Source organism: Mixophyes fleayi, chromosome 7 (genome assembly GCF_038048845.1).
Source record: "Mixophyes fleayi isolate aMixFle1 chromosome 7, aMixFle1.hap1, whole genome shotgun sequence".
NCBI lineage: Eukaryota > Metazoa > Chordata > Amphibia > Anura > Limnodynastidae > Mixophyes > Mixophyes fleayi.
Window position 1 is genome coordinate 132,707,123 of NC_134408.1, and position 15,020 is coordinate 132,722,142.

Here is a 15,020-nt window from a genome sequence, read left to right on the forward strand (position 1 = left end):
GTCATAGGCATATCCCCAATTTGACAAAGCCAAAGATTGGGGGGATGTGTACAATAAACACACACATGGGTGGTTAAGATGCTTATCACTTTAGCTATAGTGGCGTAACATAAAAATAAATAGTGCTTGTACTGCTGAAACTCCTTCCTCATCCAATCACTGTGGTCACTTTTCATGGTCCCAACCTGTCTCTAACTGGCCACTGTAGCAGATTTGGTTCTCCCCATAGTACAGGACTCTCCTGAACTCCTGTCTGGCGGGAATCCGCCTCTCTTGGGACAGACAGCCTATCCGACTCCAACTGGTCTTAAGTTTGGTCCTGCAACTTCTTCCTCCTCCTTCCAGCACAACACTAATTCAGCTTCACATCGAGCTCTCTGCTGAGCTCCACCCTGATGAGCCCTCCACTGATCTCCAGCTGTCCATAGCCACACACATCTTCAATGCTGTTGAGGGAGGATCTCAAACTCATGAACCAGTTGAACCATCTAACCTGCAACTATCGCTATATGTACTGGGTGTGACACTGTCCTAATTCCAATAAATAATCCATGTTATTATAAACCTTCCTTTTTTTTCTTTCAGGGGGGAACAAACCCACTGTACAAAGGCTCCACCACTACATTTAAAAACGTTACCTACAAGCGACAAGAAAAGAGAAGAGACGGCGCAGTGTGACCACTTCATGTTACTTACGAAGGTTAATGTGTAGGAGGATCCTCACCATATACTGTGCATTTTTCGAGGCCTATTAGACAGCCGTGAAACCAGTAGTTCTAGTGCTAAAACCTTTAATGAAATAACAGTTTTCCTAATCACGTCTAGGTGGGGGCTGCACTCGTGCTAGAGGGATTGCCGAAAAACAAACAGTTACTAAAATCAAAACACAATGTTGCACTAGTATTCCTGGCAAAGTCCAAACATAGGTCAACTTAGCCATGATTAATTAAGTGCTTGAGAAGATAGTTCTGCTGCTTCTACAGTGGCTGCAACAGAACACACAGCCACAAATCATTAAAACATACAATCAAATGAAGGCCTTGAACATGGCGCTGTGCTTTGCAGTTTGAGGGAAGTTCATAGGTAACAAGGCAGGATAAAGAGATTATCTGTCCCAAATATTTATGTCAGAATTATCTGTCATTTCCCTGCTTCTTGCCAAATTTCAGCCTGGTTTATGGGCTATAACAGTGCACAATTTTATTCAAATTGATGTTAACCCTTTGTGTTCCTGATGCTTATACTAGCTAGAAATAAGGGTGACTTATGAAGCCTGCATTAAAATATGCACCAAAAGTGTGAGCACGAACCTGAGTAATTCGGAATTATGTTTAGAGCCAGACCAACCTGTAGCCAATCAGAGCATTAAAACATGTCTAGGCCAAGAGACAGCTAATTAGAGAGTTACAGAGCTAGTACAACCTGTATCAACATAAACATCAACAGACCCAACTGAAGACGAAATAGCAACAACATCCCTTGTGTAAACTGCACCTCTAAACACAGCTCATACATCCAGTCTGTTTAATAATAACTCAGTAGGACAGTGATCTATGGAACAAGGCTAATAGTAATTTTCCAGTTAAAATCAATAACGATTGTCTTGTTATGCTGATAAATAATATAATATACAGTTTTTGTAAGGCCGGATCATCTCTGTCCTTACTAATTCAGTTTATTAATTCCACCTAATAATCTATATTGATGATATGTATCATTTTTAAGAGTACTTTGTTTTTATAGGAAATATCAGAGCTATACAAAGTAACTCAAGAAATAAGTTTAAAAAAAAATGATTCTAAACACATTAACAGAGCACCACTAGAATATTTATCATTTAAGACTATCAATAATATGTTATTATAGTATTGCTCTTTGTATTTATCAGAATTGTATTGAAAGGTAACTCCACCATCACCTAATTCTACTTATCTACGATGGTCTGAAATCCACCGAAGCAGGTGGGTAGATGACCACCTAAGAACGATAGATGTAGAGTTTGGTTAAGGCGGAGTCACTATAATACTCATCTCATACATTCGATGCGTAGAATAACACTACTAAGCCTGGCAGACAGGGCTGGAGGAGACATTTAAATAATGGCCGATGTGTTGCCAATAAAGTTCTCCTATTCAGGATAAGTCCCTTCAGGGATACTGCATTTACATGACATGAAGTGATATATAATTAGCTTATTTAACATGTTAGAGGGGTTGCAAGCCGTCTGCTGCTGTAGAGCTCTTAGAAGAGATGGCTGATGGACCCAAGGCCAGGGCAACGAGGGTGACGTAATGGGTCCCCTAAGCTTCCAGGCCCTGTGTAGTAGACCCCATAGAACTGAGCATAAGACTAAACATAGGGTCTCAGTGCATTGATTTTGGCACAAAGCAGCTCCATATGTAATATTAATATATTATATATAATGCACCTCTGCTCCACAACGGAACCAATCTTACCTCCGGCAGGTGATGGAGGATATCAGTGCAGGGTGGAAGGAGGCCGCATGGTATTGACTAATATCATTCATACTTGCCAACTCTCCCGGAATGTCCGGGAGACTTCCGCATGTTGCGAGAGTCTCACGGACTCCTGGGAGAGTGTGGCAATCTCCTGGATCTGCCCACTTCCTAGTGAAGTGGGCAGAATTAGGTCCCAAATGCCGCGTATCCCGGTGAATCACGGTGTTTGGCCCCGCTGTCATTACTTCACTGGGGCAGGTCCAAAATGACGCACATTTTGGAGCCCCGCCCCCCATCACGCCCACCTCCCCGGCAGGCTCGTGGAAACCAACTTTCTAAAGTTGGTAAGTATGATATCATTACTATGCGTGCATACCGCCAACTGTCACTCCTCCTTTACCCAGACCCCCAGACGGATGGCCGCACAATATATGGAGATACGAGTGGGCATTTGCTGCTCTTTTCTCCATATTTACCTTGATAGAAAGACTCCTAAGTTACCTTATGTATCATCTCACTGCTGCGAAGATTAACACTACCGAGCCCAGTAATTATCACATTACCAGCTCACATTTCATTTAACTTTTCATTTACTTGATAAGTTCTCCAAACACTGATCTAGAATCTGCAACAAACAAAGCTATAGTAAGTTCCGTGTTGCAGTACGTTTATTAAACAGGTATTTAGTCATTTTTTTCCCCCAGTATTGCAAACTTTATACTTTCAGTGCTAAATTTACTATATAGTTTCCGTTAAACAAAGCACTTTTCTTGATCATACCAACACCCGTTGGCAGATAGGGACGGAGAAAATATAACGGTCATATCAATTATTGTTGTCAATAAGCCACTTCTGGGGACTGCCATCTATGTGGTATGATATTTCCCAGTAGTAACATATCCTAAATAGAAGTTGCTTATTTGCATACTGTCATTAGGAAGTAGCGTCAAACTCTTGTCAGTAGACAGACAGAGCATAATAGATGGAGTGGAAGAATTCCATTCTTCTTATACACTTTATATAATATACAAGTTAGTAATAATAATTTTGCACAGTCCTTTCAGACACTCCTGGAGCTCCCTTTTAATACTAACACATGAAACAGCTGAGTGAACATAGTTTTCTCTAGAACTGCTACCACCCCTAGTCCACCTTTGGATTTCTATAGCGAAAAAAAAAGTTAATCCAGACACATAAATGGTCTATTCTAGGAAAATTAGAATTCTCATTTTAAAATTCCCAATGGCAAAAACTGACTTTGTCCCCGAAATCCCCGATCAAAGCACTTTTATTTAAGTTATTGCTACGATTTCCTTTTCCGTAAATAAGTGCCCATACTTATATGAAAGAGAAAATAGAAAGTGCGGTATTCTGGCACTTTAACATTTCCAGTACTCTATAAAACACTAACTTACTACTTAAACAGAAATCATGTAAAATCAAAGGCAGTTTAAATGTATTATTTTATTTTTGCTTCGCTACACCCTGCAGATGCCTCTGCTGCTGTCACTGGTCACAGAGTGGTTTAAAGGGCATTTCCAGCACAACTAAAATGTTCTCATTTCAATTACTTACACCTAATAATCAGGTTACGTAATAGAACCCCATGACTAGCAGGTACGTCTAGTACAGTATTATTACTATAGAAAGAGGGATGATGGCGCCAAATCTAGTAGTGCTAACTGGTACAGAACGTCCAGACAGTCAGTATTACTGTATATAGAAATATAAATACAAAGTGTTCATCATGTCAGGCTGGTATAAGCAGTATAAACCAATGTTCATAATTCCTGATCATATGCCGAAACACAGACAGAAGAAAGCAGGAAACAATGTTTCAGATGTATCCGTGACAATCAGTAGCAAGTGATAGGTGGCAACATACCAAAAAGATATAAATAAACAGTTTATCTGTATCAGAGGTTCTTGGAAATGAGCTCCAGTCAGCTTCAAGAGGTCAGAAACAGACGTGTAGATATCTTATGTAGGTATATGGTAACTGGATCATCAGCCACAGCACAGTCACTGCTCACAAACTCCAAAGATTTAAAAAGCTGCTTCCACTCAGCAAACAGACAGGGTGTAACTGAAACGTCTAGTACAGTGTTGGCTAACCTGTGTCACTCCAGGTGTTGTGAAACTACAAGTCCCAGCATGCTTTGCCAATATATAGCAGCTTATTGCTGGAAGGGTATGCTGGGACTTGTAGTTTCACAACACCTGGAGTGTCACAGGTTAGCCAATAGTGGTCTAGTAGGTCTGCCCAACCTGATACAATTCAGGGGCCGCATGGGCGACCTTCAAAAGATCTGCACATTAATCTCAATAATAAGTTACAACAATACATTTAATCAGCGAAAGAGAGACATGCCTGTAATAACATATCAGGCATTTTAAATATGTGTCACAAGCTACAACAAACACATATGACAATAAACCAGAAAAGAACTGGGGGCAAAAGGTGAAGGCTCAAAGGGCCACATGTGGCCCTAGGGCCAACTTGCCCATCACAGCTCCCTGGTTAATCATGGCTTCCCGTTTGCCAGGAGAGACCAACTACTCTATGTCTGAACCTAACTTCCACCTGCTGCACTCTTCCCCAGGCACAAGTGGGTGTTTATCTTAACATTCATTCCACTAGAATAAAGGAGGTGCACATGTCCTATAGCATTAATCATACATGCCAAGACTCCCGAATTCTGGGTAGGTCTCCCGGAATCCCAGGAGAGCTGGCATTTCTCCCACATCAGAGCCGGCATGGAGTTGTATATGGGCGGAAGGGGTGGGACTTTGCGAATCGCTGCATTTTTACCAGTGTAAAAAGACCCAAAACAGGCATTACTTCACTGGGGGCGGGGCCAAAATTACGCAATTTGCGAAGCCCAACCCCCTTCCGTCCTCCCCCTACACCCCTCTTCAGTGATCTCCCAGAGGGAGCCAGCCAAAAGTAGACAAGTATGGCATTAATGACTGTCCGGTTTTTTTTTTTTGTTTTTTGGTGGAAAATCACAAATTTCATGACAACTGCATTTATAAAATTAAGTAATTTTTTACATAACAGAGTTTGTCACCTATAGACAACCTTTGTACAATGTTTTTACACGTGTTCCTGCAACGTTTGCTAAATTCATTCTTTCTGTATTTTTTACCAAAGCATTTCCGTTATCCAGGCAAAATTATTTCCTTTCATTGCTTCTAGATACAAACCAGGTGAGCTCTGCTCTGCGTTCTCAATACAACGCCACACTACAATTCTGTGTTGTAATCACACACAACAAAATAAGACATCTCTGGCCTAATGATATAAAGTCTTTAGTGAAAAAAAAACATAAGGAAATCAGACAGATAAAACAATGCATTTGGCAAAATTGCAGCAGGGCACATACACAACAATTAGTTAGTCGTCCTAAGGTGTGAAACAACTTTCTTATAAGTTAGTAATGAACTATTGTATAGTATGGATTGTAAGATTGTCAAAGCAATACATTATATCTGCCATGTGGCTCCCAACAGCTAACCAACATAAATGCAAAATAAAATACAGCATCTCCTAAGAAATATAATTAGGCTATTAAAATTGCATTAAGGTTCACAAATGTGGAACGTTGGAGATGATTTATAAGATCTTAATTTGTTCTGTAGGAGGTAGATTTTCTTTGCAATACATATTTTTGCGTAGGGTAAAATGAATTACAGATCCCGAATTACAATTTAATGATAAAGAAAATGAACCTGCATTGCACAATACGAAATTCTGTCCTTCGAGGGGGGAATTCATTTCCCCCGACACAATGCAGCATTAAGCATAGTACTGTTAATACGGTAATTTTAACACTGATTTCTGCTCACAACTCAGGGAGTCGCGAGCAAAAAGTCAGCGTTGAAATTATCGGACTAACGGTAATTATGCGCACTATTACTGTAGTAACGGTTATAGTGCGCAGGCCACGTTACTTTGGACGTAACGCGGCCAATTGAATATGCCCGATAAAGTCTCATTTAAAATGTGTAAAAATGTTCCAAAAAATGTCACATTGAAGGTGGTACTAGTATGAACTAGCCCAGCAACCAATCAGGACTTTGGGGTAAATGTATCAAGCTGCGAGTTTCCAGAGGGTGTGAAAACTGTAGATGTTGCCTATAGCAACCAATCAGATTCTAGCTCTCATTTTGTAGAATGTTCTAAATAAATGATAACTAGAATTTGATTGGTTGCTATAGGCAACATCTCCATCAGCAGCAGCAGCTATTTATATAGCGCCACTAATTCCACAGCGCTGTACAGAGAACTCACTCACATCAGTCCCTGCCCCATTGGAGCTTACAGTCTGAATCCCCTAACACATACCGAGAAAGAATAGGGTCAACATCAGTCCCTGCACCATTAGAGCTTACAGTCTATATTCCTTAACACACACAGGACTAGGGTCAATTTTGATAGCAGCCAATTAACCTACTAGTATGTTTTTGGAGTCTGGGAGGAAACCGGAGCACCCGGAGGAAACCCACGCAAACACAGGGAGAACATACAAACTCCACACGGATAAGGCCATGGTCGGGAATCCACTTTCAAACCAGCCAGAAACTCGCAGCTTGATACATTTACCACTTTCTATCACTCAAATGCCATTTACACTAAAGAAAGTAAATATTGATTGCAATGAGTGCTATTTATACACTTACTTGGGTACATTTATAAAAGAGCCTTTCTTTTGCACCATATTTACAAACTGTCTTGTGATGTTTTGTAAACCCTGTAAATTTCTGCTATCACAGCCAGACAAAAACACTGTTATAACGTTTTACACTACGTGCACAAACATGCTTTAAATGTAGAACTAGGTACTTGTTTCCCAATGAGACAGATTTGCAACATTTCTGCCTGTCAACATCTCATGTGATTTATTGTTAGTCTACGTATCCACTGGCATTAAATTATGCACTTAACATGTAAGTTAATGGCAGGTAAATGGATCTTAAATTAAAAAATCATTGTAGACACTACATATTTGCACGTTATTTTGAATGCTTCTTGTTCTTTTACAGTGCATCTGGCCTGTATCAATGCATTTGAAAACTTACATTCATCTCAATGGGAGTTACGAATCATTTACATATCCCGTTTCCACATGCATTTGTCTAGCACAAGATATGTACTTCCTGTCTTGTCACAAACGCATGTTTATAACACACTTATTGAATACACTTATAAGTGCATCTCAATACATATTAAATGTATAACAAATGCATACATGATCATCATAATTTATTTATATAGCGCCAAGATATTCTGTAGCGGTGTTTGTGTTATAATGTACATTACACAACAGCACAATGTCATGTACCCTAAATGTACCTCATTCTGACACAGTCTAAAATTACATATTAATTGTGTTCTATCTTTTCACTAAAAAATACTTTTGAAATCTGCTCACTTGAGTCAAACTCTGTTTAACGATTGTTAATAGTTGTTATTGCAGAATAGCTGATTGTTTTCTACTTAAAGTTTTATGGTAAAACAGCAAATCCATGTTAAATGGAGTGAAATTAATTTATGAATGGGTGTGTTTGAACAATTAATGTCTGTGTAGATTTGTCACCTGACACTGCTGTACGAACATTGACTACTAAAGTTACTGTGTTATCATTCATAGATTTCTCAGTGGAGCACTGCTATGTACATCTGTTGCAATTTAATTATGTTATATATTTTTTTTAATGTTTTGACCAAAGGCTGGTCCTTGTGTGAGGTCAAGATATTGATTTTTTTTTCTAGTACTGTTTCTGTATTCCGTTGAAGAATTGATTTTAAATAAACATGACTTGAACGTGTCATTGTGTTATTTTTGTTCATAACATATGATCACAGAGAGTGGGATTGTCCCGATTTTAGGACTCTGTCGGGCCTGGGGACTTGTTTGTCCTGCAGGTGCGAATGTTGGCGGAATAAAGGTATGTAATGGTCAACCTAGCGCTGCAGCCCTGTGGGGGCGTGTTCACGGACACCACAGCCACGCCCCTTTTGTGGCATGACCACGCCCCCTGTCCCTGTTGGGAGGTATGAATAAGTATGGAGTCCAAACACAGTTTATTTAAGGAGGGTTACAGCTTTGCCTTTTATCAAACAAATACTGACACATTGACCCTGATTCATGTTTAAAAAGATCACGGAACTTGAGTGTGATTCCGCCCCATATTCAAATCCAAACGTATCTCGACATACATTTCAATTTGAATCTGGATCAAAGGACGCTCTACCTAACGAGCACTTGCAGTACGAAGACACAAGTAACAATATGTAGGATACTGCGGAATAACAGTTAAGATAAGAGCGCACAAAACTTTTATTTTAGCAGAAATTCAAATAACAACTCTTAATGGTGTAATCATTTATAAAAATATTTACTTGCAAATAAAAAAATATTGTTTATTTTTTTGTGTTTACATTTGAATTGGCCGCATCTACGGTAAGTTGGAACACCCCTTACTGTAAATTACGTTAGTATGCCCTCGTTCCGCCTCTTACGTCCTAGGAAGTCATAAGTGTCAGATGTACGCAGACATAAATTTGTGACTTTGTTGGCTGTAACAGATGTAACCTATGTTATAATAGTGTGTTACTATAATGTTATAATAGTGCGTTACTATAATGATGAAATGCCATATTACTTCAACTCCACACGGTTTATATTAAATATACAGACTGGAGTAAAACAAAAATTAACTGCATTCCCAAAATAAAAATAAAAACACAGCGATGTTTCTATGTCGGGTGTACAAATGTGTGTACTTATGTCCTACGATAGTATAGTGATGCGTCTTAATAGTGTTGTTAATAAATGTACAAGTCACATTTTCCTATAAAAAAAATAAAATAAATACAAACGTCTGTCATTTACAGTATAGATAGGAATTTTCTTTTCTTCAGTAGCCCAAATGGAAATGACAAATAAGAAATCTGAACCGACTGACGCAAGTTTGAGAGCTCACAATACTACAGCCAATCAAAAGATACACAGAGCTGTTTGTGTCATCTTCATATAAGAAGCGTATCTGAGGATGCGTCCAAATCTCGTTATGTCACATTTCCAGGGATGTGCTTCACTTACACAGATTGAGCACACTCAATTTGCGCTATGTGTACTCAACTTATCCTATGTGGGTCATAAATGTGCAAATGAACACACAGGGAAAAAAAATATTGTATTAATGTCACCAGTTAACAATATAGGCATTAGTGAGAAAAGTTAAAAAAATTTACAGTTGCTTCTGATTGCAAACACATGTTATAGCATGCATAGGAGAATGTCATCACTACTGATCAGAACTTAGACTAACCTTTTAGATGCAGCAAGAGATATTGGCAAACAAAGGAGTAACTCTCAGATGCTCCAAGCTTGATTCAGGCGTGGCTGCATACGCTCGAGTTTGGCATGTCTTACTGTATATTGACTACGGCAAAATGCCCCTTGCACACCCCATTCACTCCTCGCAATTGATGAAGTAATTGTCCTTTGCATTCAAAGACAAATCAGAGAAAGCTGCTTCCATAGACATATTTCCTGCCTCTGAGTTTTTGTGTACAATACGCTCAAAATCGGCCAATGCGTTCCTTGATGTATCAAGCCCAATGTGTATACAAAATGGCTGCAGCCACATGAAGACTAGATCCTAAAGCCTATAAGTTATACATACAAATATTACAACTAGAGATGTTCACTGACCCCCGTGTTCTGGTTTTGGACCCCGATTTTTTCTAAAATCCCTATTTTTTTTTCTAAAATCACATATTTTTGCTTATTTTTCACCCTACAATATTATTAACCTCAATAACACAAATTTCAAATCATTTGCAGTCAATTTTGACCACCTCATAGGTCACAATATTATTTTCATACACTTTCAAACAAAGACTGCAGATTTAGAAGACCAAGCCTGCCAGACCTATTATTTGTATTTCAGCAATGACAGTTAGCAATGGAGCAATGGAGCTCTCCTCTTTGTGTGTAACCTATATAACACAGTACAATGTGACTGCAGATTTAGAAGACCAGGCCTGCCAGACCTATTATTTCTATTTCAGCAATGACAATTAGCAATGGAGCAATGGAGCTCTCCTCTTTGTGTGTAACCTATATAACACAGTACAATGTGACTGCAGATTTAGAAGACCAGGCCTGCCAGACCTATTATTTCTATTTCAGCAATGACAATTAGCACTGGAGCAGTGGAGCTCTCCTGAATGTCACTGTAGACTTTGAAGAACACTGCTACCCCTCCTCTTTCTTTTCTACCTATGACGCTGCCCAACTGCACTAGAGACTGCCAAGAACTGTGCTACCCCTACTGTGTCCCTCTGTGAAATGGCGCTGGATCGCCGTGGAGGGCGGTACTTATAGAATCCAAAGCTTGCGAGATCCGAGGACATAACAATGATGTTTTGCCTCGTTTTCAATTCCAAGGGCGCACGAAAGTACTGAGGCGGTACTTCAACCAATGCTCATAAGCGCAAACCCTAAACAATTAGCAAAGAGAAGAGAGGGCTCAACAAGATCTGTCTAGTATAGAAAGTGTTTCTAAAGCCACACACATTTATTAAAGTACAATAATGATAAAATGCTAAATAAATGAACTTTAATGAGGTGTCGCTTTCATTGCAAAAATATCCACAGGCAAAAAAATATAAACAACACACAAAAATAGTAAGTTATATCAAATTGTCCCACTAGAAGGATCCCTCCTACTGTGTTTTAAATCTTCCGATTGATGTAAATGTCATTAAATGGAGAGCTCATTGAGATCATATTCAGTAATACTTTTCTACACAACTGTGTCCTCCCAAATATAAATTAGGCAAATACTGTATTGTTGGCTGCTACCTGGGTCCTACGATCAAACCTCGTGCATTGCCTGAAGCTGTGGCAGATGGAATTCAAATTTTTGCCGCTAGATGGCGCAAAAACTCGTTTTTGTGCATTTTACATTGCATCGTACAAACATGGAAACTGGAGAAAGGTAAATTGTCCAGGGACACCAGGCATACTTGGCCAGAAATTATAACATTCTTTGTTTTAATATATACTCCTTCCTCACAGTTCTGTTTATATGCCCCTCACCCCCTCCAACAATACTAAAGGATTAATCATCATATGGCTGAGCTGACATATGCTGGGAATTACAGTTCTCCAACATCTGACATGTTACCACCCACGATGTTATAATGTATCACATGAGCAAGGCACCCTTAAAGTACATGTCTTATTATAAGTAGATTCCAGTGCCAGATCACAAATAGATGGCATTGGGAGATTAGTTTAGGAGCTGTCACTTTGACCACAGTCACTTGCTTTTAAAAAGTTCTGCATCTGCACTTACACTGTACATGAATCATATTTGTTACAAACTATTTCACCAGGTCCACAGGGTGGAGTCAGGGATTCGTCCCCCACCACCTTCCCTTATATACCTGGTTAGGACGTGTGTGCATCTAGAAAGATTGCGTCATGTTATGAGGAGTGAAAATACTTTATTTAAAGCACGAGGATCACACAATCCACCCTCCTATCCTAAGCACCCCCTTTGGCTAAAGATTTGGAAATCTAAGCCGTCCCACATAAAACCGATCCCACCCACCCACTGTCCTGGGAGAGGGAACAGACTGCTTTTATTATCCAGTATGACAGTATTGCGCTGTCTCTTCCAAGTTAGCGTCAGTTATGACTCCGGGCGGCATTGATGGCGCAGTGATCAGCAGCGAGTCTGGCTTTCTCCTCTCTCTGACAGTATTCCTGCATGGATTCCTCCTTCCTTACACTTCTGCAGATCCCACAGTGTACATCAGTGAGTGCAGCAGATAGCAGTATATATACGTGTATGTGTGTCACATAAGCCCCATGTCTATTTATTAACATCATACTGTGTGTTATGTTAATAAATAAACTGCATCAGTGTACAATAAATTGTTTTTTTGGATACTGAATAGCAAATCAATATTGGTGATTGTAGTACCAAAGGTGTTATTATTGTTGCTTTTTTTAATTATTAGTAGTAGTGGCATATTAATTAGTGTTGCTATTAGTGAGAATTATCATAATCATTGTGATCCTGTTTTTAATTATATCTTGTTTATACTACTTTGTATTTGTACAGGTAGTATTTTTAAATCTATAGTCACTGCCTCACTGTTTATGGTATGTTCTATAAATTTACATTGCTATATCTCATGTTTGTTACTGGACGCACCAAACAAAATTCAGGGTAAAAGTAAAGGGAATAGTTGTTCATCATCAATACAGGTTATTTATTAAATGTTTAGGAACGGAACACTTAAGACTTTACTTTAAATAAACAAATCAGTCTATCTGTATTAAACCTGCACCAAGGCGATCTACAGTATATTAAAGAACATTTGGTAGTTATACTAAGAAAAAAGTTTCACAAATTCAGAAGTTCATGGTGGGACAAAACCCCTCTGCAACCCCAGCTTCCCCCCCTTTGGCAATGTAAGTACAAGTTCCACACCCATACAAAATCTAAAAATCTTTGTTTTTTATTGAGTAGATGACCTATGATCGTACCTTTTCTATGCCCCAACTGAAAAGTTTGGTATTAAGCAGATTTTATATAATTTTGTGGCTTCTGTACTTTTTACCATTTTGGGAGGGGGGGAAGGGGGGGGGCATGAGGGGTTTCCTTCTAGCATTTCCCTGAAAATCATACATGTTCAGTCTTTTTTTTCTGATTGTATAATCATGAGCCTTAGGGGTAGATTTACTAAAGCTTATACAAAGGAAATGTAGAAGTGTTGCCCATAGCAACCAATGGGATTCTAGGTATCATCTACCTAGTACATTCTAGAAAATGATAGCTAGATTCTGATTGGTTGCTGTGGGCAACACCTCCACTTTTCCTTAGAAGGTTTAGTAAATATATCAATTAACATTTATGGTGATGACAGAAGATTGTAGAACCCTGGATGTTTTGTTTTTTGGTTCCCTTTAGGATACCTTGAAGCATCATCCGGTCTAAACTTTGGATCAACTAGTCCTGGGAAGATTGGCAACGGTCTTCAGTGTTCTCCACTTACAAATAACATTTCTCACAGTAGACCCATGGACTTCATATTGTCTTGAAATGACCTTATAAACCTTTCCAGACAGTTTATTTTCTAAGAACACTCCAGATGTTTTTTTTCTACTTAGCATTATGTTAACACCGCCCTGAATGCTCCAGACCGAACTGCCAAAAAGTTCTGCTTTTATATGGAGACAGTAGAGCTTCCTGATGCTTAAATAATGAAGTGGATTTGATTAGCAACACCTGATTCAGCTGACATTCTTTATTGATATTGCAGTAATGAGGGTGTACCGACTTTATCATACGTGGGTTCATGTCAGTTTATGTTTTATTTAGTTAGTTGAATTAATAATGACAAAGCAAAACATATCATTATCAGTGGTTGCAGTGGGAATTTAGAGGTGCTGGCATGGAAAGTAGAAGAGAACGGCAAGCAGGTTGGGGGATTTTTATTGTGTGAAATTAATTTTAGATGCTTTTTAATTCTATATAGTATAATATAAAAACATATTGAATATTAGAGATGCTCGGATTCGGTTTTTGGAAAACCGAGCCCACCCAAAAGCTGATCAAAATATCGAGCCGAGCCGGCTCAGTACTTTCGCGCGCCCTCGGAATTGAAAATGAGGCAAAACGTCATTGCCGCATTGTCAGATCTCGCTAGTTTGGGTTTCTATAAATACCGCCCTCCACGGAAATCTGGCACCATTTCACAGAGAGACACAGAAGGGGTAGCATGGTTCTTGGCAGTCTCCAGTGCAGTTGGGCAGCTTCATATCTAGAACAGAAAGAGGAGCAGTGGCAGTGTTCTTCAAAGTCTCCAGCTACATTGTACTGTGACATAGCTCACACAGAAACAGGAGAGATGGCAGATTTCAGTGCTGAAAGACACATTATAGGGCTGGCAGTGTTCTTCAAAGGCTTCAGTGACATTGTACTGTGCCATAGCTCATCCAGAAACAGGAGAGGTGTAAGTGTTCAGTGCTGAAACAGAAATTCTAATAATAGGACCAGGAGCACCAAGCAGCTGCTGGCACCAGTATTGATGATAGTAATCCCTCTATGTCATCTGCTAAAGCCTATGTTAAAGTGTATAGTGTTTTTAAGTCAGGGAAGCAATAATGTAAAAAAAACACCTGTTATCAAGGCAAAATTAACTGCAGAAAAATTGCCAACATGCCATTCTACACACGCAGTGACAAGGAAAAAATGAGGCCTTCGCCTTTCTCTATGAGTGCTAGTTCTGCAACTGTCACTGAGGCATCTGCTTGTAAGGTCAGTCATAACAATGCAAAACCTTGTCATTCTGACTCAAAAAGTGGTGCCCAAATACTTTTACGTGTAAAAGCCGAGCCGGAAGAAAACAGTAAGGCATTAGAAGAAACTGTATGTTCAGATTCAGAAGTGACACAAATCCCTGAGGAGAGTCTATCCACGAGTGCTATGTGTAAGCCTGACCTTTCTGATATTATACTCATAAAGAAG

The 15,020-nt window shown here is 39.2% G+C and overlaps 2 protein-coding genes across 2 annotated transcripts in view; both read left to right on the plus strand.

The window, feature by feature from the left end:
• The window catches only part of ITGB6 (integrin subunit beta 6), a 77,373-nt gene extending 69,082 nt beyond the window's left edge, over nucleotides 1–8,291 (plus strand). The window contains exon 15 of the mRNA XM_075180779.1: nucleotides 586–8,291. Coding sequence (XP_075036880.1) covers nucleotides 586–678 — 93 coding nt within the window. The 3' untranslated portion in view covers nucleotides 679–8,291. The remainder of the gene's footprint in view (nucleotides 1–585) is intronic.
• Nucleotides 8,292–12,099: 3,808 nt separating this feature from the next.
• The window catches only part of PLA2R1 (phospholipase A2 receptor 1), a 76,187-nt gene continuing 73,266 nt past the window's right edge, over nucleotides 12,100–15,020 (plus strand). The window contains exon 1 of the mRNA XM_075180781.1: nucleotides 12,100–12,299. Within this exon, the coding sequence (XP_075036882.1) occupies nucleotides 12,176–12,299 (124 nt within the window). The 5' untranslated portion in view covers nucleotides 12,100–12,175. The remainder of the gene's footprint in view (nucleotides 12,300–15,020) is intronic.